This window comes from Gopherus flavomarginatus, chromosome 7 (assembly GCF_025201925.1).
Source record: "Gopherus flavomarginatus isolate rGopFla2 chromosome 7, rGopFla2.mat.asm, whole genome shotgun sequence".
In the NCBI taxonomy this organism is placed as follows: domain Eukaryota; kingdom Metazoa; phylum Chordata; order Testudines; family Testudinidae; genus Gopherus; species Gopherus flavomarginatus.
Genome location: NC_066623.1, coordinates 93,613,396 through 93,636,546, shown reverse-complemented (window position 1 = coordinate 93,636,546; position 23,151 = coordinate 93,613,396). Strand labels below are relative to the sequence as shown.

The following is a 23,151-nucleotide window of genomic DNA, read 5'->3' as shown; positions in this document are numbered from 1 at the left end:
GTATCACTGGTTTAGATAAAAAGAATTTATATAAACCCTCACGCTTCAGAGTATAAACCAGCTGCTAATTTGAGAGGATTAGAAAGAAACTTCCCCTGTAGAAGTTACTATTTACAGGAGGAAGATTTTGTGGGATATTGTCTTTCAGTGAAAATAGCATTTTTGCTAATCTTTTGAGTGCTAACGGAAACAAAGCCCTGATTCATGTCAATGGGAGTTTTGCCCTGGATTTCAGTGGGACCAGGATTTCACCTCAACTTTTCTGAAGTGCACCAATTGCTAATTAGTGCAATCTGTCCCCTAGTATTTTTTAAGAAAAATATATTAATTAAACTGGGAAATCATAATCCTAAAGAAGTTTAGGGCATTGGTATCACAACAGGACCCTTGGTGAATCTGAGTGATGTTTAGAGGTATTTTAAATTAATTCATTTTAATTTTGCTTTCCTTCTCAGGCTTATACAGCTGCATGGTAACTAAGGCAACTGGCTTTACACGTGGAGGGAGACAAGAAATTGTCTCAATAAATTTTTTAAAATTCTTTCTAAAACATCTGTAGATTATATCTTTTGTAAAATATATGCCACCACATAGAAAATCCATGACACTGCTATAAAACGTTCTTTCCTTTCAGGAATAGTGCAACCATATCTTCCATGTATAATTATGTACAAGAGACAGAGAGAGAGAGACTGTCCCAACCTGAAAATTTCTTATCCCAATCCTGCAAAGATTTGCATACCTGCTTAACATCACTCAAAGAAGTAGTGCCATATCTTGCACCGTTGCTGGGTGTAAAGTTAAATATGTGTACCTTTCTTTTTTTTTTTCTTTTCTTTGTTTTTTAAATCTCTTTCCTCTGAAGCATCAGGAATGTCCATGGCTAGAGATGGGACATTGGAGGTGGGAGGGTCAGGGCTCTGAAGTGGCCAAGTGTCTTTTCTCACAAGTGCTTGGCTGGTTCTTGCTCACAGGCTCAGGGTCTAACTGATCACCATATGTGGGAGTAGGAAGGAATTTTCTCCTCAGTCAGATTGGCAATGTCCTTGGGAGGTTTTTACCTTCTTCTGCAGTGTGTGGGTACAGGTCACTTGGCAGGATTATCTGAGTATATCTCACATAATCATTTCCCTGCCATTGTGGGGGCCTCAGGCTCTGGTGCACCTCAGTCCTTCCCATTCTCTGCTTGTGGCTCATAATAGTCTAGTCTCCTATGGTCCTTGGTCTAATTTTGGGATTCGGGATTAGCATGCCACTGCACCCCATATGGTACAGGAGGTCAGACTAGATGCTCAGGTGGTCCCTTCTGGCCTTAAACTCTATGACTCTAAGACTTTGCAGGATTGAAGCCTAAAACATAGCCATAAGAGAAAAGGGAAAACTTGGGAGATCCAGAAGTGGGAAATACCATTTTTCTTTGTTTGCTTTTTATAAATGATTTTTATTAATGTGCATGAAACATTATATCCTTACTTGTGTCTCCTGTACATCTTTTTTTGATTTTTTTTCTGTCACTCTGTAACTGCCCTTGGTTCCATGATTCTAATGCTGGTACTTAAGGAGCCTAATATATTATTTAAAAATAACTCTGGATTCCACAGCAATGAAAGATTTTCTTCCAGATTTTTTTAGTGAATGAATTTTATTCCACTCATTTGAAATAACTCCGGTGGTTGTTTTCTTATACCTAATGTCTTTGGAGCATAGTTTTGTTTCACATTCTTAATACACTGGCAGTAATCCATTTTCTAAGGGCCACTAATTCATTAATACCTCCCTCTTTTCTTCACTGAAAACTTTATTGAACGATTCAGTAAACCTGCTGTTACAATAACTAATTACATCCTGAATAATTGGCGTTGGTGACTTATTATGAACAGTGTCAGATTACATAGTCTGATCCTGCATCCATTGAAGTCAATGGAAAAGCTCCCATTAACTTCAGTATGTCCATAAATATTTCATCAATTAACTGTCTTGGGATTTCATAGTGTGCATGCGCAAACTCTCTCTCGCTGTCTCTGAAAAAGTGAGTATAAACAGTTCACTTTCCTCTGTCTGATTGAAATGATAGTGAATGCTCAGGACAATGAAGACCATGTTCCTCTACACTTCTGTTCTCGATTTGGACATCATGAAATAGTGAAGTTCCTACTCCAAAGCAATTTTGAAGTTCAGCCCCATGTGGCCAATATTTATGGAGACACACCTTTACACCTGTGAGTAACGTACAGAAGCACTGCTTTGCATTGCATTGGTGTAATTCATAGCATTATCAATAATACTCTGCTGACTTTGTCTTCAGTGCTTGTTACAATGGAAAGTTTGAAGTTGTCAAGGAAATAATCCAGCTGTCAGGAACAGAAAGTCTGACTAAGGAAAATATATTCAGTGAAACAGCTTTTCACAGGTAGGACATTTTAAACACGATTGTCAATAGAATGCTGCTTACAAATGCATGCAAAATTGGCAGTAGCAGCCACTTCAACCTAAGCGGGGGCAGGACTGCAGGACGGTATGGATGCTAGACTCATGTCTGAGAGAGAGGCAAGGCTAGAGTTAAGTGCCACAAAGGAGACAGTGGAGAAAGAGAAAAGAGGTAGAAACAGATGGTAATAGCAGGCATGAGAAAGATGTTGAAAGTTCATCAACAGCTGTATAAAGCATTGCTTCTTTTCCTTTTTCTGACCAAGGGAATCTAAGCTTGGACCACATTATACCCAAAATCCACTTGTCCTCCAGACTTTTTATCTAACAAGGTGGCACAGCAAAATTTGTGTGAAATTTTGTTTTAAATATTTTTGGCCACAATTTTATGAAAATGTAGAGTTCTTTAAAAGCACTTGCAGAACAGACCTAATTAATTTTGCACAACTGTGTCTGATATTGGCACCAGGATATTCAGGATACTTCCAATGTAACAGAAAAGCACATACTTGTTTTAGTAGATAAATCCTTCATTTAGATTCTCCATTCTGTTACATGGGTTTTATGTCAATGTAACTCCCTTGAAATCTTTAGGTAACCAACATTAATTTTGCTATTTCTGGGGGCTGGGGAGTTCTTTTTTATTTTGTTGTTTATTTCTTGCAGTGCCTGTACCTATGGCAAGAACATAGAACTAGTAAAATTTCTTCTTGACCAGAATGTTTTAAGCATCAATCATCAAGGAAGAGATGGGCATACAGGTACGATCGTGAGGACTGTGATTTATTATTTGTATATATAGATAACACCACACTTTTTAACAGGTAAAATATACTAAGCAGAGGACATGTTTCCAACCTGAAGTGGTTAGGCCGAGATTTCCAAAGGTGCCTGCCTTTGGGAGTGAGGCCGTCAGTCTCCCACTGAATTTCAAAGAGATTCTCACACCCTTAGACTCCTTTGGAAATTCCAGCTTTACAGACTAAGTACCCAATTCTGCAAGGGACGGAGCATTCTCAGCTCCCACTGAAGCCAATAGGCATTGAGAGCATAGAGCACCTGACAGTATAGTGCCTTAAAGCAGGAGCAGATACAGAACAGTGACCAAACACAAAGCAGCATGTGGTTTTTATAACTAGCACACTTCACAGAACAAGTGATTTTTTAGAAAATGTTGGCAGCGTGTGTGTGGGGGGAGTAGTACATTAATTGTGTGGCTGTTCCAAATAAGCATTGCTACATGGAAGAGGGTGCAAAGAGGGCAGTGGCTTAAGGAGATGAAAGCATCATTCCTGAGAAAAAGTTGGGTGGATAAGGATTGTGGACAGAGATAGGCAGAGGGGGTGTGAAGTGCTTTGAAAGTGCAGAGGAGAACACTGAATAGATGGAGAACCTGTGCAGAGATACAAGAAGGGAGGAGACCTGCTCAAACTAGGTTGGGGGAGGTGTCATAACCTATTCCCAGATTTGGACCTTAGCATCCAAAATATGGGGGTTAGCATGAAAACTTCCAAGCTTAGTTACCAGCTTGGACCTGGTAAAGTTGCCACCACCCAAAAAATTAGAGTGTTTAGGGGCACTCTGATCCCCCCAAAAACCTTCCCTGGGGACCCCAAGACCCAAATTCCTTGAGTCTTACAACAAAGGGGAATAAACCATTTCCCTTCCCTTCTCCCTTCCAGGTTCCTGGAGAGAGACACAAAAGCAAGCTCCGTGAATCTAAACAGAGGGATTCCACCCTCTCTATTTCCAGTCCTGGAAAACACAAGCACTTCCCTTTTCACCCAGAGGGTATGCAAAGTCAGGCTAGTAAATCTAACACACAGAGATTTTCCCCCCTGACTCCTTCCTCCCACCAATTCCCTGGTGAGTACAGACTCAGTTCCCTGGAGTTCCCCCCCCAAAGAAAAACTCCAACAGGTCTTAAAAGAAAGCTTTATGTAAAAAGAAAGAAAAATACATAAAAATGGTCTCTGTGTATTAAGGTGACAAATACAGGGTCAATTGCTTAAAAGAAATATGAATAAACAGCCTTATTCAAAAAGAATACAATTCAAAACACTCCAGCAACTACACACATGTAAATACAAAAAAAACATATAAATCACTATCTGATCTTTTGTACTTACAACTGGGAAACAGAAGATTAGAAAGGCAGGAAACAGAGATCCTCTCATAGCCGAGAGAGAGATAGGCACAGGACCAGAACAAAGGACTCACACACAAACTTCCCTCCACCCAGATTTGAAAAAGTCTTGTTTCCTGATTGGTCCTCTGGTCAGGTGTTTCAAGTTACTTCTTTCCAGGTGAAAGAGACATTAACCCTTAGCTATCTGTTTATGACAGGAGCCCTTTCTCTTTCTGTTTGTTCTTACATCCTTATCAAGTTGCTAACCTCGGTTTGTGGTAGTGAATTGCACATGGTAAAATGAGTACTGTAGGGCATGAAATAGATTGGCTCTTGTAGAATAATATTCTCTGTTCTTACAGTGCCCCGTCTTTTGTCTGATAATATATTCATTTATCAAGGAAATCAATTCCAGTTTTATAGCTATTACTACAAGTTCAATTATGTTGTAACAACTGTGCTTACCACATTGGCTGTTCTTTCTTCTCTGATGTTCTAGGATTACACTGTGCTTGCTACCATGGTCACATTCGTCTAGTACAGTTTTTACTGGATAATGGAGCTGATATGAATCTGGTAGCCTGTGATCCCAGCAGGTCTAGTGGAGAAAAAGATGAGCAGACCTGTTTGATGTGGGCTTATGAGAAAGGTATTTCATTTCTCCACTTTCTGCTGCAAATATGTAGGAACACCACAGTTAGAAGATAATAGCACAAAATAACCCTGCAGCATCAGTAGATTGGGAACTCCCACCATCTGCATGCCGGCTCCTGGCATCGAGGGTTATGAAAACCAAGCTGGAGTTTATCGTCTCAGATATTCTAGACTGCTAAACATCACTTTGGTTCCACACAAACTCAGCTGAAAAATATGCTGCTAAAGTAAAAGAAATCCATTTTTTTCCAGAAAGACAGTTCAGAAAATGCAATTTCTGAAGTATTTTATATAGATGAGGGTTTGTCTTTTATGACTGGAAGACGCATTATACGAAGCAGTGCATTAGAATATAGCAGTCCTTGATTTCCTGCAAAAATCCCTCAGAGCAGAGCACTTTTCAGTGGTTCCTACTATACTTTCCCATATGTGTCTCACAGAATCATCTCACTAACATGTCATATTTGTGGTCTGCTTTTCTTTCATTTTCCTATTCAACCCAAAAGCTTTGTTTCTTGCTGAAAATTTTTCCAGTTGTGCACAACCATTGTTGGACTGGGGGGGCTGCAGGTGTAAAAATGTGTGAGTCCCCTTCCTCCACCCCTGCATATAGCACCACTCCATGGCTCATGGCACTGAGGGCTAGTGGAGTAGTCTCTCTGTGGGTTTGGTGAGCAATCAGAATTCAAGTGGAAAAATTCCTCAGGGCTTTTCCCACATGTGGACAAGCCCACAGTAGTTAGTGAACACTAGCTACTCAGCACTGTTTCCCCAAGTGGACACTCTAACTGCTCACTAAGACTGCCAACGTGCTTGTGTACATGCTGCATCAGTGCACACCAGCTGGGGTGTAAATTCTAGTGTGCACCAGCATGTCACACACTGTCTGTGTGGCCCCTGCTAGCGTCCACTGAAAGGTCCTTAGTGCACATTGATATAGTACTCTTTGAAACAGGACTACATCAGTGTGCACTAGGGAGGTTTTAGTTCATGCCTGCAGAGCCCACACACGGACAGTTAGTGCACGACACCCTGGTGTGCACTAAAATTTACACCCTTGCTAGTGCTCAGTAATTCACAGTGTAGACAATTTTTTAGTTTACTGCACTTTGGAAGTAAATTAAGCTAATCTGCCCAAGGGCACATTCAGTGTACAATAGGAGTGTCCACCTGGGGAGATAGTGCGGAATGGGTAGTGCTCTTTAAATTCACACACTAGCTTACTGCATACTAACTTCCCAGCGTAGATAAGCCCTCATGTCCTCTCCTGTGACCCCACACTTTTTCTGCCACCACTAAGCAATATGTGCAAACTAGAGCTGGGAGAATAATGGATTTTTCCATTCACTAGCAATTCTGCAAAATCCAAAAATAAAAGTTTCGGGTAGACTCAATGAAAATTTTCAAAATGTTCAGTGAATAAAAAGTCCAAAAAAAACCACCCCACCGTTTTGTTTCTAACAAAATGTTTTGTCTCAATTTTGAGCATTTTTTAACATTTGTGCATTTTTTAAATATAATCAAAGGAATTTTTCTAAACAAAAAATGTAGTTTCAATAAAAAAGTCAAAATGTTTTATTTAGAAAATGAGGAAACATTTTGGAATTTTTTTAGGCTGTGGAGGTATTGTTTTGTTTTTAATAAAAGAATTCAGCAAAATTGACATGAATTCTCAAAATATTCAATGTCGCTGAATCTTCATTTTTTTTGCCAAAAGCAGTCTCAGTCAAAAAAATTTTGCCCAGCTCTAATTCAAAGACCAGTCAGTAAATTGCTCCAGAATTATAGAATGATCAAGAAAGATTACAGCAGTTTTACAGACCAACCAAAATGAATCAAAAATAGTTCTAAATCATTAATATGTTATTAATATTTATCTGCATAAATATAATTGGTACAAAATGACCATGGCCCTTTTAGCTCCCAACATATGTTTGTTTCCCTCAGTGTAAGCACATACTGTGAGTGCAGGAATAGAGAAAATACTATAGGGCATATTCTTTTTCTCCTTGTCTTCTGTGTACGGTGCTCCTGTTGATGTCAGTGGTAGCTGTGTCCAGAGATCAAGGAGAGAATAGATTTCTAATTTACCCCTAGAGTAACTATAGTGAAGGTCAAATGATTTGTGTATAAAGGGATGATATGTGCAGTATATTCTTTTTGTTCTGCTTTGCACTGCTACTCTGGGTAACCCTCAAATTTTACTAGTTTGCTATTTCCAGAAGAAAAGGATCTATAAGCAGCTGAACAAAATACAATGCAATGTATATAGCATTTTATGGTGAAACAGACTTGGGCATGCACAGGAACAGTCTCATGAATGTATTAGAATCCTACAAGAGCAGCTGTAGCTTTGGCCCAGAAATGCCAATGAATTCTAGAGGCACTGTGTATGCAGGTGTTTCTCCTATTCTGCTCCTAACATACATTGAATCTAGTCCAAATTCACCCACTTCCTTGCCTTTGTGTTACACTATAGAACAGTGGTTCTCAAACTAGGGCCACTCCTTGTTCATGGAAAGCTCCTGGTGGGCCAGGCTGGTTTGTTTACCTGCCACATCCGCAGGTTTGGCCAACTGCATCTCCCACTGGCCACGGTTTGCCATTCCAGGCCAATGGGGGCTGCGGGAAGTTGCGCAGGCTGGGGGACTTACTGGCTGCCACTTCCCGCAGCCCCCATTGGCCTGGAGCAGTGAACCGCAGCCACTGGGAGCTGCGATAGACCGAACCTGCGGATGCGGCAGACAAACAAACTGGCCTGGTCCGCCAAGGGCTTTCCCTGAACAAGCGGCGGCCCTAGTTTGAGAACCTCTGTTATACAGCATCAAATCACAAACCTCAGTCTAAACATTTTCTGAGTTTCATTGCTCATAGGCTTGCTACCTGTAGGATCCCATTCTTATTCTTGGATTCTTCTACATTACAGAGACACTCAAACACATTTATATTCGTTGGTTGGAACTAACTGTGGGGGCAGGTGAGTCAGCAGAACTTCTCTGGTCAGAATCCTAGTGTTATCCAGGGTTTTCAGAACCCCCAACAGGGGCAACTTAACTATTTCACTATAGGCAGTATAAGGAATAAATCAACAGGAACACAGCACTTCCGTCTGATAAGATTCATGCAAGTAAGCGTGCTCTATCTAAAACTGCAGTTTATTAGATTTAAGCACACACAAATTAAGCAACAGGTTTAGAACATCCCAGATATTTACCTAACATCTGGAACAGTATTGAGTAATAAACAATAGGCTTGCAGTCGCCAGTTGCTCACCCACTGGGGAGAAAGAGTATCAGGAAAAACATTTTGCAAGATGTCTTCAGAGGACTTCTCCAAAGTACGCTCTATTAGCAAATCTTTTATAACTAACTTCTATGGAACATGTAGGTCATAATGACCCCTCCTGTATCATCACTTTTCTAACTTTCAATAAACTTTTAATATCACAGGTGTCTAGACTCAAGGTTTTCCATCCACCAAGGTTTTTCAGTCTCGGTTGTTTACTTACTTGTCCCTTCCTCCCATTCTGATTAGCAGAAACTACAGCTAGTTTTGACCTTGCTTCTGAAAGCCTATCTCTAATTAACCCTTAACTATATTGTGTTCTATATCATTACTTCAGGGTGGCTGAATGCAAACAATATGGTTGCAATGAGCTTGATCACATTCTGGGGTATACCCACCCCTCAAATCCAGGGCAACACTAGCACTGCACCACAGGATGAGTCAGCAGGACTCTTACATACAATCCTTAGGGGAGGGGGTTTATGAATATATCAAGTATGTTTTTACATGTGACACTAGTTGCCATTATACCCTTGACTTACTATTGTGTCTTTATAACCAAATTATTAAGATGATGAGTGTTCAGTTAATCTTTCTGCAGTGCAGAGTAAATAAACTATTGTCATTTTCCTTAACTCCATTTTGATAACTGTATGACCCAGGTTTTGAAGAATGCTTGCATGCAGTCAATCACTTACTGGAATTATAGGAAGTTCAGTTACAGTAGATATAGAGATACAATAGCTACAGTTATAAGTAACACCATATCATCAATCAGTAGATTGTAGGTTGTCTTGATTGATCAGCTGCCAATAGCTCTACTCAAGATTTGCTCCAAGCAGAAATTTTTGCCTCCTCAACAACTGTATTAAAATACCAGCCAGTTTTACACAAAGGTAGTGTTATGTCTGTTTCCAAATGAAATCCTCGGGATCATCTCAGGAGACGGAAAAATGTTATAGTGGACTCTGCTAGAGCTGCACTGAACTATCTTCGGGACTCTAGAACTCGAGTGAGGAAACCTTTCAGTGCTTGTGAGCTTACTGGCATTTCCTTGGCAGGTTTGTGCTCATTATGAGCCAGAATGCTTGCACTCATTAGGCTGTTGATGAAGAATATCCCTAAGAAAATGCCAACAAATTGTGCCACTGAGTTGGCAGGGAATTAAAATATTTCCAAGCAAACAGAACCAAGAGAGCTGTTCAAATGAAGGGTAGCATTTGGTATGTGAGCACTGCCTCACAATCTCATTCTGAATGAATCTGTTTTTTCTGCTCTCCTCTTTGTGAGAGGCAAACAGAAAACCTTGCTGATGCCTGGAGCAAGAAACCATGATAAAATTGCTATTTCCCCCAAACATTTTCCGTTGGACTGGAAAAAGTGGAAATAATGGAATGGGGATTCTGAGAGTCCAAAAAAGCCTTAAAAACACAATGTTGAAAATGCATCTAATTAACCAAGAGCAAAGCCTCAAAAGAATAAGAGATTCCTCCTTTTAAAAGAGTATTCAAAAATCTGAGATTGGTAAAGAGGAGCGAACAGGAGGGAGAGCTCAAACTGCAGTTCTGAGTGATCTGAGTGTGCAGAATGGAACCCCAAACGTCACTTTGAAGTGCTGAGGAGATTTTTTAATCACCAAAGCATCTGAGAGACTGAGAGTATAATACAGTGACTAATCTGTGCATGTACTATTCCCCTCTGCTTCCTTGCTGAAACAGAGTGACAAATATTCAGCAAAAAAGTGGAGAATATGTTTGCCTACTGAGACTTTAATAGCTGAAATATTTTCAGCCTTAGTTTTTTCCCCATTGACTTTAATGAAGATTTTTCTCAGCTTTTACTTGGGATTTTATACTGGCATCTGTCACTGTAGTATTTGTGGATATGTGTATACTGCAAAAAGAAACAAAGAAACTCACAATAGCAAGTCTCACAGCCTGGGTCAATTGACTTGGGCACACAGGGCTCAAGCTACAGGGCTAAAAATAGCAGTGCAGATGTGCAGTCTTGCGCTAGAACCCAGGCTGTGAGACCCTCCCTTGTCTCCGGGTTTCAGACCTTGGGCTCCAGCTTTAGTCTAATATGACTTCTCCCCGCCCCCTGAAATATGGAATGGAAGCAGTTGCTCAGTATTGCAAACTCTCATGACTTCATAGCAAATCTCGTGTCTCATGGTGTGTTTCTTGAAGTCCTAGCTCTTGAAGTCCTGTGATTATGTGAAAATCTGAACATCTACACTGCTATTTTTAACCCCATAGCGCAAGCCCCAGGAGCCCGTCAGTTGACCTAGGGTCTGAGACTTGCTGCTATGTATAGTTCTTTTTTTTTTTAGTGTAATCAAACCCAGCATGCCATTCTAACCCGTGGTGAAAAATTACATTTGTTTTATTCAGCCAGATTTTTCCCATGTTCACCTAGCTCAAAATCACATCACGTTTCTGATCACAGTCACTGAATGAGTTCTTTATATGTTTTCAAAAACAGAAGCACTGTTTATTTTAAAACTCTCCTAATTTTGTATAAATAAATAATAAGTAATGAATATTGACATTTAATATGCAAATCCATCATTCCTCCTCCTTTAGGACATGATGCCATTGTTACCCTTCTGAAGCATTATAAAAGACCCCAGGATGACTCACCCTGTAATGAATACTCCCAACCTGGAGGAGGTACAGTTTGATAAGCTAGTCACTTTATAGTCTGAAGGGCCGTTGAAAGCCCATTGAAATATATGATAATCTTTCCTGTGCCGTCAGTGAGCTTTGGATCAGGCCCTATCTGGTACAGTAAGTTTATATTTGAAGGTAATTTAATGGCATGAGTGTCCTGGTTTTTCAGGTACTGTGCGTCTCTGATGTGTGTCCAAACTTCTCCTTTATCTTAGAGCAGTGTTGTCACTTTGATACTGGTAAGAGATTAAAAACTGAACTTTGAAATAAAAATCATTCCTTAATAATCATTACGCATACCTTTCTACATATTTAATACCTTGTTTAGGCATTCTCTTTGTTTTGTCTTCCTTTGATGTCTGTCTGATTATTCGCATGCAGGAAGTTTCTGTATTCAACCCAATCCTTCATATTTTTGAATGTCTTTAGCTACCTAATTGCCCCACATCAAGGATTAATTACTCTTTTTGTTAGAAAAATATCACTCTCTATTGCTGACTAAATGACAAGTGGCAAGAAGTAAATTTGCTAATCTCAGCTGTGGGATGGGCTCACAAAAGTTTTATATTTTGTTAAGAAAAGTATCTACAGAGAAAATGAGACATGAAGCATCCTTGCTTAAATTCTATGGATTTATACCTAGGGCAAGAATTTGCTCTCAGTGAATGGAAAAATTCCCACTGATATCCATAGGACTAATATTGGGCCCTGAAAGCCCAGATCGCCCAAGTGCATTGTGCTCCTCTTCAGGTACACTGCATTTCCGAAGCATGTGTATCTCCAGAGGGCTGAGCTTGCACAAATCGTTGAATTTTAACTCCAGCAAGCTACAAACACATGCAGATACAGAAATTAAATCTGCTCGGAACAGCTAAATCCCAGGTTTTTTCATCAGTTCATCACCTCTTTTGATACCTCCATGTATACTGTATGGTGAGGGTCATGTTTTTAAAAGTTCAGCATCCACAATCAAGGCCAAATCTTAAAAAAGAGCTCAGCTCTGATTTGAGCATCTAAACAAGTGGCCAGATTTTCAGTGCAGAGTGAGTGCTGAGCTCTTTTGGGAATCTGGCCAAAAATTGTCAAAAGAGTGATCTTCTGGGTGGTGAATGTTTTGGAAAGCTTGTCTCCAGTGGTTGATGCTGAGCATGTGCAAATATGACCCAAAGCTCTTTAGAAAATTCAGTCCATATATGTAACTGTATTAGGCCAGACCTTCTGTGAGTAAAAATTACTGTAGCTCTAATGGGCACCAATGGAGCTATGCCAATACACCTGCTGAGGATCTGGCCTAGCATGTGTGTTTAAAAATACATGCCTACAGTCCTGTCAGGTTTTTTAAAGTGATATTTTTGCCCACTTTTTCTCTACTTTTTAAGTAAAAATTGCCTTACTTCTTTGATCAAGAAAGGCATTTATACTGTTCTCAGAAAAGTCCATAAACTTCATTCTCTTCTTTGATTTCAGATGGTTCTTACGTCTCTGTTCCATCCCCTCTAGGGAAGATTAAAAGCATGACAAAAGGTATTATAATGAGGGGGAGATAGGGGAACAAATTTTATATTCTGTTGCTAAAGGTGTTAATCATCCTGAATATACGGCACATGATCAATTTTATCTGCATTTTTTTTTAATTTAGAAATGTAAAGAAAATGTGATGAAACAGGAGCTGTATTCCTGTGGGAGCATTTTGGAAAGCAATTTACTTACCCTGAGTTATTGACTTTAGTGGAGACAGAGGTGCTCAGTTTCTGGCAGGAACAAAGCCATACTATTTAGGTCTTAATTTGTTTTCTTTTTACTCAGTGTTGTTGTAGCCCTGTTGGTCCCAGGATATTAGCGAGGCAAGATGGGTGAGGCAATACCTTTGATTGGACCAACTTCTGTAGCTGAGAGAGAGACATTTTCAAGCATACACAGAGCTGAAGAAGTTGGTCCAATAAAAGATATTACCTCACCCACCATGTCTCTTTATTTTCTTTAAACTTTTAAATTTCCAGAGAAATTGACTTTTTTTTTTTAAGATTCAAACCAAAATCTCTTGTTTTGAGAAAAAATAAGACACTGTGAATTGATACTAAAGAAACAAACATGAATAGATTAATGCAGAACTAACAAACGTTAGAATGAAATCTGCTGTGAAATGTTTGGGCATACTTTTGTAAGAAAGATGCTATCTGAAAATGAATGGTGTTGTATTGAAGCAGACATAGCCAAAAAATTCAGCTGCATATTTATATTTAAAAGTGTTTCATTTTTTGAGATCCTTTTGATTTTCCATTTCAAATGTTAGCTCTGGGTTTATTCTACTGCTTGTATTCTTTACATGTAATCACCATGCATATTAAAATGTTCTATTTAGAAATATTCGTATAAGCACATTGTGGTAGACGACATGGATCAACAGTTTAGAGATGTTTGGTGTGTGAATTCAATTGCACATCAGAGTTCAGATTCCAAGTGCCATTGAACAGTAGATCAGATCACAAATAAAAACCACAGCATTGGTAGTGAGTGCTGGATACACAGAATAGGGAACAAATTCCTTATATAAAGAATTTTATGCAATAATCACATGATCCAGACAGAATATGCTTATGGGACAGTGTTCTTCAGTGATAAGGCTTTACAGCCAAGAAACCCTGAGGCAGGTGTAATGTTGCAAATCCTTGTTTATTATTGGGGTATATTGTGGGTTTTGAAACAAAAAGAAATGGGATTACCAGTTAACCAATTTATGGTAGGAAAATCAGCTGCTACTGTGTAATGTTTTTGTCAATTTAAGTGCTTTTATTTCCCCCTTCACACATGCATTTTACAAAAAAGGATAACGATTTTCTTTTGCAGAAAAGGCAGATGTTCTCCTCCTCCGTGCTGGTTTGCCATCACATTTCCATCTTCAGCTCTCTGAAATAGAGTTCCATGAGATTATTGGCTCAGGTACCAAAAAGCAGAATGCATCCATTTTAGAAGTTTGATACACACAGAAAATATCTTTGTGCTTATTTATTTTTAATCATTTTAGGGTCTTTTGGAAAAGTGTATAAGGGAAAATGCAGAAATAAAATCGTAGCAATTAAACGGTAAGCTTGGAAATATTTTTCCATTTTACTTCTTTAATATCCTAATTTAGAGTACAAAAAAATCATACCACATAATTTTCATGCTACTTTTCGCTTACTTTTGATTTCTCTTCATGTAAATTATTAGCTACAGAGCCAATACCTACTGTTCCAAATCAGATGTGGACATGTTTTGCCGTGAAGTTTCTATCCTCTGTCGACTCAATCATCCTTGCGTCATCCAGTTTGTTGGCGCTTGCTTAGATGATCCAAGTCAGTTTGCTATAGTCACTCAATATATTTCTGGAGGATCACTGTTTTCTCTGCTGCATGAACAGAAGAGGTATCTGATTAACTCTTTGTATGACCCTATTATAAATAATTCTGGAGATAAAAACTCCACTGGTGCAAATATTTATTATTCACTTCAGTTAGAGGAATGTACCAAATCATTGTTTTAATCCAGACAATTTGGTATATGAAGTAAACAATCAATTAATCACAAAACTATTAGCTAGTTAATTATCATTTTACTTGGTGAGATTTTGTATTCAAATTACAATAAACCAACTAAAAAGGCAGTTCTGATTTGCATATGACACAACTTTCAGGTTACTGTGAGCTCTTCAGAACATTGCAAGTAAATTTGTCTTATATCTGTCCATTTTGACCAGTACTGTATGTTTTAAATCTAGGAATCTCGACTTGCAGTCTAAATTAATCATTGCTGTAGATGTTGCCAAAGGTATGGAGTATCTTCATAATCTTACACAGCCAATCATACATCGGGACTTGAACAGGTAAGTTTCTCTCCTTGTCCCTCAAATTCAGTGGAGGATGTAGCCCTAAAATAAATACAGTATTCTGCAGTCTGATTCTGCACACCCAGACCTATACCTGTGCAAAATCTCATTTAAATCTGTGGGGCTCTGAACAGGCACATGGGTCTACCTGTATGGATCAGATTGAATCATGGGGCCTCAGTGTGTCAGTGTTGTTGAATGCTTTAACACCTTTATTTTGAAATATTTATTTGATACATTTTATTTATCGTTTATACTAATACCTATTTCACAGCAATGTGTCATATTCTGAAATGATTTATGATTTATATGCATCTAGTAAGAATAAAATTGACATGGGAAATACACATCTGTTGTGTAATTTACACTAAGTTGCACCCCTTAATATAGTTACTTGACATTCAGTGGAGTAGTCAGCTGTTGTATACATACAAAGTGACAGGAGAGGCTCGAGTATGAAAGATCTGGTTATACAAATTCATGTATGTAAATGTTGGAACAGATTTGAAAACTGTCAACCACCCATCACACTTCTAGCATATATTCCATATCTAACCACTGCTCATGGTGATGTCTGTTGAATTCTGAAGGTAATCTTTCCAAAAGGATGCAGCTGTTCAACAACTATATTCTCTCCAATGTACAATCCTGGTCTTTTAAAGTTCATCCTCTCTTGAAGGAGGGAAGGAAATGATTTTTATACAGGAACTTGCTGTTAAGTCAATGGAATTCACCCTGTAAAACAATAAATCCCTTACATGAAAAACTGTAAAGGGTCAGGACCTGATTAGGCACAGAAAGGACTTGCTTCCATATCAGGCATATATACCTTCTTTTCTCTTCTCCAGTTACTAAATAAGCATTTTTGGTAAATGAAATTACAGTATTCATTTTCGTTTGTGTTCCCCAATGACCCACTTCCAGTCTTCCAGCCTAGTGCCACTGTAATACAGAACTGTGTTCCACACACATCTCATTTTCTGAATAATCTTTTGATCCTTGCTCAAAGCTTTCATGTCCTACTGTAACTGGTGGCTACACTAAAAGCTTCCTGTGCCGGTACTACTTTCTCTGGGGGATGGAACTGGACTTTTCTCCTCTTGCTTTGTGAAGAAATAGAAGTGTTCATTGTATTGTCTCCCAAGTCAGTGCCAACAAGAGGAGACTGACGCAGCAATAGCTTTTCTGGATGTTGTCAGGGCAGGCATCAAGAGAATTAACTGTATGGATTTAATATTTGAAAACATCTGTAATTTTGTCTTGCTTCCATCCATACTTAAACTGAGGACTTTCAAATGTAACATTTAACCCTTTGGGCTTTTTTAAGTTCTGACTTTACTTGTATACCTATTTTGAATGGTAACATATGAAGCCCAACAAAAAAAATAGACCAAAATCCTCAAGAGCAGCACTTGGCTCTCATGGGGTTCTGCCACTTTTCCAGCCCTCAGAGCTGTTCTAAACTGTTCTGGCAGATAATAGCTCATAAGGAGCCATTCCACCACATGGGATAACTGGAGTGCATTGCATTGGACTCAGGCCCTGCTCTGGTTCACCTTCCCTGACATGTCTCCATCCCACCCTAGAATACTCGCTAGACCCTGGCAGGGGTGGAGAGACGAAGTAGATATGGCGGACATACCCCAGCTGATGATTCCCCTGCCCTAGGAAAATCTTCAGGTGCTGCCTAGCAGTAACTGTAGGTCTACTTTGTGCCACCAGGCTGGTGCAAAGGATACTTAGGAGGGAGGAACCAAAGATTTATAATATGGATAATAATGTCCACACAGTATATGCACAGTACCTACAAATAATTACAAGTCAATGCAACACATTCTATCAATGAAAGATTGTAAGAGGTGTAAGCCAGGTTATCTTAGTCAGGGAAATGGTGGGGGGGGAGGATTTTCAAAGGAATAAATGGGAGTTGGATGCCCACTGACTTTCAATGGAAGTCAGGAGTCTAACTACCCTTTGTGCCCATGACAATTCCCCCCCTGCCCCCCATCCCCATCTATCAAGTTTGGTCCTTTTAAAAGTAAGCATGAGCAGTGTGGCCAACTCTCATGATTTTATCACAAGTTTCCCAAATACATTACCTGGGATTTTGTTTAAAGCCCCAGCTACTAGAGTCATGTTATCATGTGAGAATCTCACATTTCATTTTTTAAAAAATGTAATTCTGTCCCTCACAATGATAGATAAAAGCTTGATATTATGAACCATAAAGTCTCAAAAACCAGAAAACAACTGAATTATTTTTAAAATCTCATGATATTTAAGCCAATCACATGAGGCCTGACTCATTATTTTTAGATGCATCAGGATGGCAATCCTGACATAAATTCTGCCTTACACTTTGTCTCAAATGATCAGCATGCTTTGATTACACCTACCAAATGTCTGAGTGCATCTGTCTGTACATGCAAATACCTGTATTACGATGCAGAAGTGGATAGCTACGCACCAGTTGCCTGACTGCATGCAGAATCACTTGAGTTGACTGTGCAGATTTGGGGATTTCCAAATACAAATAGACCAATGTTTATAGGCATATGAGTGGAGGCCAGCTGCAAATTTGAGACTTACTGTGCAACTTTATTACTAAGTAGCAGAGCAGGAACATTGGTATCATGGGAACCAAACTCTGAGAATAAGTCGAATGCCTGTCTATTGCATTCTGTACTAATTGCAGCTCATTTATCAAACAAGTTGGAATGCTTGACAGTAAAGCTTTGCAATAACTAGCTCTGTACAATGCAAAGGCACTGATCTCTGCACCTCAAAGGGAAAGAAAAAAATGAACTGGGGAAATGTTTATCACAATGCAAAAAGCCATGTTTCCATATGAGCTATTAGAGGAAGTCCCTATGGCATATTGCACATTTGTTTTTTTTTCTCTCCCAGTTTCTCATTTGTAAACTCTAAACTCTTATATTTTAAAATCCTTATTGTTTCAAGTACAAGCTGTAGATGCAACCCTAACCCCGTGGCATCCCCATTCCGTTTCTCCAGCTTGAAAAAGTCCCATGTCTAGCCATTTTGTAATCCAGTCAGGCAGATTTCCTACTAATCAATGACTTCTCACCTTACACATTACCCTTCAGTGTGGAAATTGGTAGAAGGCATTCTTTAAAAAAAATCATCTGATGTCCACTTCACTGCAGTTTCATCTACCCTGCCAGAAGCATCCTCAGAGAATTGCAGCAAGTCACTGAGGCATGATATTCCTTTCTTGCAACTGTGTTGGCTACTCTTCACCAGGCAGTGCTTTTAGTGCAGTAAATGTTACATCTCTTGATCTTCAAAAACATTTCCAAATGTTTTCTCTACAACTGGCAGTGAACTACCTAGCCTCTAATTTCCTAGTGTGTTACTGCTCCTTTACATTGCTCTTTTCCAGTGTTCAGGGATATGTCCTGAATTAAGTTAGCTCTTGAAAGTGTCAGCTATGGCTTCTTCAGTTTCTGTCCTACACTCTCACTATTTCTCTTGTGTACACTATGCTCACTAGTCTTGACACCCTGACAAGTTTAATAGTTTTAATATTACATCTGAATGATATTCTGGACACCTAAATCATCAGTTTCTGTCCTTGTTGATCTGATTTCTGATTTAGGGAAATACTGTCTTCTCTTGTCCTGGAAAGACAGATACCAACAACTGTTAAACAATTAAACAGTTGTTTATTCCTTTACATTGCTGCCCCCTCAGAGAGAATAGTTATTCCTTTGTCTCACATCCCTCCACCCTTCACAGTCTTCCTCCTGCACCCGTATTCACTTACACCTCCCTACTCTCTCTCCCACAGTCCGCATTCCTCTGTCACCCTTTGCTCTCCCTCCTGCACTCCATATTTCCATCTTCCCCTCCATATGCTCCCCCTTCACTTCCTCTGTCTCTCACCTTCCAAGCCCTCATATTCTCTTGTCCCTCCTGTGAGTCTCCCTGAAGTACCTCACATACTTCTGTCTCCTAATACTTCCCTGTCCAGTTTCCCAACCAGAGAGCACAGAGGGGCAGCCCTGTTCTGTAAGGGAAGCACAACTGTTGCCCCCTTAGGTTCCTGTTTACAGTGACACAAACCAAAACCCCAAATCCAAATGCAAAATGACCTCCCACAAAAAGGCCATAGATCATATAATTGCCATGCTGGAATCTCTATCAAGTCACTTGCCAAAAGGTGACATTTTGCTTTCATGTCAATGATGTGAAAGGCATGTTTGCAGTTTTTTGGTGATGCCTGCCGCTGCTAGAGTAGCTTGAACTTTGAAACTTTTACTTTTACTTTTACAAGCATGCATCCCATTCCCCAGCATGAATCCCATTCAGCCTGGGGTGAAAGTCCAGGGAATGGCTCCCTGGTCGTAGATGAAGCAAATCACCAAGCGTGTAATCTTGACTCGAGTTAAGTCAGTGGAAATTTGTTCACCTCAAATTTGTTCATCACTTATAATCATCTTCGTAAATTCAGAAATCACCAGGGGTGAAAGGAACTTAAGAGACTTGCCGGTACGTAGGGCCAAGGTCCTAAGCAAGGGGGGGAAAGGGGGAGTGGCAGCTTGGGCAGAAGAGGCAGGGCCTCAAGCAGAAGGGGTGGGGCTTTTAAATCCCCAGGCCTTTTAAATCACTGCTGGAGCCCAAGGGCTGCCGGCCGCTGCTGCTACCCCAGGGGCTCTGGCCGCTGCTGGGAGCCCAGGTCTCTTTTAAATTGTTGGCCTGGGGAAGCTGCCCCCTGCCATTACGGTCGGCTGTGTACTGGCTCTTTCCAGTGCACCAGACCAGACCACCTTACTTTCATCTCTGGAAATCACACAATGTTTCACATAATAAATTAAATGAAACCGCAACATGAGGTGAGGGAAGCTGAGGATAAAATGCATCTCTCATATTCAGTATCCTGGATTAGAGGTTGTCTCCTTTGTACCATTTATAGAATAATTTGGATTTTTGATTTTGCTTTTCCAATTAACCTTCAAGGTTTTGATGGTTACCAGCATTGAGGGTGAACTCCACCTTTGTGCCAGATTGACCAAATATTACTTTTGTGAGCAAGCTCAACCAGTATGATTAAAGAACTTTAATAAAAATGTAGACAGGATATTGGTATCATTTAAACCGTAACAGCTGACCATGTTAGAATCTGTCTTTTTAGCGACTGAGCTTCATTTGATGGCTTTAACTATCTATAAAAAGTTTCTTAAGATCGGGCTTGGTGATACAGATGAAAGTGGATGGCAGCTTGGCAATAATGAGGATGGTGTCTGCAAGTCTTCTTTGTTACAAAAAGCCCCTTACGAAATCTTAAAATAGCATTGCCTTTCATTAAATCTTCAGTGTATTAAGGGTAGAAGGATCTTTTAGTGACCCTTTGCTTTGGAAAAGGAACACACATTTAATAGGCTTTGCCTGTCTTTTGCTCTGAAAGATGCTCTTGAATCTGGCAGTCCAGCACAACTACTGGATTTTGTAAAGGACAGGATTGATTACAAGTTCTTCTAATTCTTTTTCTAATTTCTTTCAATCCACAAGTGAAAGAATGAAAAAGATATTCTTGGTCTCACCATCTCGAGCTGCATGAAGCCTTGACATCAGACAATTTACTCCTGATTCCTCTGAACTCTTTATTAACCTTCTCTTGGCTCTACTGAAGTATCTTCTCTTGTCTTTCCCGAGTCTGCAGCTTAAGGATTCCTTTCTCTTTGTCTGCACTTTTCGAAGTTCTAAGTGTCATTGAGGTGGCAATACTGTTTGTGCGCTCTCTGATCTGAGCTCTGTTTCTATGGGCTATTTCTTTTTTTCTTTAAAGTAGAAAAATTAGTGCATGTAGTACTGATGGTAGGTGCCAGATTGACTCCTCTAGAGCAAACTCTTCTGTTTTTCCAGAGAATGGGTTCAGCACAGGGGCAAGACAGGTTATCCAATATTGTCTTGTTAAGGTGCCTTAATTTTAAGTTGAGGGGGATGACAGCATTGTACTGTCTCTATGTCTATTGAACCTCTCTGCATAAACTGTTATATGGGTTCCAGACAGCACCAGTTCCTGGGCTGTTTTGATGTAATGCATATCTGTCCACTGTGTTCTTACAGCTCTTAGATCCCGTGTTCTTACACTCAAAGGAGAATCTTCAAACAGCCCTTAATTGCTTCTCTGAAGCTTACAAAAGCCTAGTGCTAACTCTGAACATCGGCAGAACCAAAGTTCTCCACCAGCCAGTCCCTGGTCAATCATCAGACCCAGCAAGGAAGATCTACATCGACAAAGAAGAACTGGAAAATGTAGAACACTTTGCCTATCTTGACAGCCATCTCTCACAGAGAGCAGACATAGACATCAAGATTCTGCACAGAATTTGCTGTGCCAGCCTCGCCTTTGGCAGACTGTCTCACTGGATGTTCAACAATCACAACATCAGAGCACATACTAAGATGTTAGTTTACGAAGCGATGGTAATCCCAGCTCTCCTCTATGGCTGTGAGACTTGGGTGACCTACAGAAAACACATGAAAAACTTGGAATGCCAGCACCAGCACTTTCTTCGGAAGATCCTCGGCATAAAGTGGGAGGATCATCACACTAATGTCAGTGTCCTCACAGAGGCCAGCATCTTCAGAGTTGAGGCCCTGATTATCCAGCACCAGCTGAGGTGGAGCGGGCACTGTATGCACATGCCTGATGTATGCTTACCAAAACAACTGCTGTATGCCCAACTCACCAAAGGAGAAAGGAAATGAGAAGGCCAAAAGAAACACTTTAAAGACACCCTCAAGATAACCATCAAGAGATGTGGCATCGCCACCACACACTGGGAGACAGCAGCCCAGGATAGGGATAACTGGCGAAGACTTGTCAGAGAGGGAACATCCACTTTTGAGGAAAATCGCCTTGCCCTGATCACAGAAAAACACCAGAAAAGAAAGGAAAGACAATAGTCATGCAGCAATCGCAGTCCAACCCTATCTTCCAACGCCACCGGCAACCTCTGCCGAAAAGCCTGTGGCTCAAGAATTGAACTTTTCACTCACCAAAGGACCCATGAAAGAGAAAACCCTGTGAAAGAGATCAGCCTCGACTTTGAGGGGTCGCCGCCACTGCCAACCTATCCACTATGATCTACTGACCAAGACTAGATTTGAACTAAGAATTTAGATGCGTCTGTAATTCTATACTGATTTTTTTTTTGCTTACATTACTACCAGCATACACCATTCTTGAGTGTGTCTGGCTTAGTTTTGCATTTGATTAATATTTTCATTTGACATCTCATGGGGTCTCAAAATGATTCTACTTGTCATATTCAAATCACTTACGTATTCTGATGGAAAGTATGGGAGCTGAAATCAAATTCGCTAGACACTCAAAGAATCGTGGGAACATTGTATGAACCCATTACATTTTTATGATTAAATTTATCATCCTGTGGTTTTGGTTTATGTGATGCTAAAAATCTTGAAGACAGTGATTTGTGGGAGTCTTGGTTGGGAGAGTTTAAATTTTATCTGTCTTGAAAACTATTCTCTGGCAAGAATTTGTGTTCCTCACTTGACTGTTCTCCTATCAACAGCTCAAATATGGGCATGTTATGCTTTTTTGTGGAGACCATCAATATTACTTTCATTTTCTCTTTATCATGTATACTGGTGCCAGCTAGTTCATTTCTTTCTTTTCCAATACTTTTCACTCCCCTAAATCTACTTGGATCAGTCACCACTTTGATAAATATCATAAGAGCATTGCTGTGTCCACATTCATATCTCTTTATGTTATAATTTGCTCTGCCTTTCACAAGCCCTATGCCATGAACATATAGTACAGTAGCTGGCACATGAAAACTTTCTAAACACTTTGATCTTCACAGTTTCTTGAAGTTTTTGACATATACAATATCATTTTCTAAATCCTTAGCCATATTCACAGCTTAGGTTTCCAAATCCTCGTAGCAATTATAGTTCTAATTTCCAGAAGCCTTGCCTTTTGTGTATTTGTTGCATGCAACCTGTGTTTTTGTGCTTCCTCTTGCGTGTTCTTTGCTTCAAATTAAATCAATTGTAATAGCTTTCCCAAGTCAGTACATCAATTTTCATTAGTTTCTGTAGATGCTTTTATTCCTAAATGACGT

At 39.7% G+C, this 23,151-nt stretch overlaps 1 protein-coding gene and 1 long non-coding RNA gene across 3 annotated transcripts in view; one reads left to right on the top strand and one right to left on the bottom strand.

Annotated features, from left to right (window-relative positions):
- Positions 1–23,151, top strand: part of TNNI3K (TNNI3 interacting kinase) — a 161,462-nt gene that overhangs the window by 44,117 nt on the left and 94,194 nt on the right. For both annotated transcript variants that reach the window (XM_050961006.1, XM_050961007.1), the window contains 10 exons: positions 2,075–2,219; positions 2,306–2,410; positions 3,094–3,188; positions 5,055–5,204; positions 11,080–11,166; positions 12,634–12,690; positions 14,014–14,106; positions 14,192–14,249; positions 14,377–14,571; positions 14,924–15,028. In XM_050961006.1, coding sequence (XP_050816963.1) covers positions 2,075–2,219; positions 2,306–2,410; positions 3,094–3,188; positions 5,055–5,204; positions 11,080–11,166; positions 12,634–12,690; positions 14,014–14,106; positions 14,192–14,249; positions 14,377–14,571; positions 14,924–15,028 — 1,090 coding nt within the window. The remainder of the gene's footprint in view (positions 1–2,074; positions 2,220–2,305; positions 2,411–3,093; positions 3,189–5,054; positions 5,205–11,079; positions 11,167–12,633; positions 12,691–14,013; positions 14,107–14,191; positions 14,250–14,376; positions 14,572–14,923; positions 15,029–23,151) is intronic.
- LOC127054828 (uncharacterized) overlaps positions 14,484–23,151 on the bottom strand; it is a 53,276-nt gene continuing 44,608 nt past the window's right edge. Inside the window, exon 3 of the long non-coding RNA XR_007775350.1 lies at positions 14,484–14,554. This is a non-coding gene — a long non-coding RNA (uncharacterized LOC127054828). The remainder of the gene's footprint in view (positions 14,555–23,151) is intronic.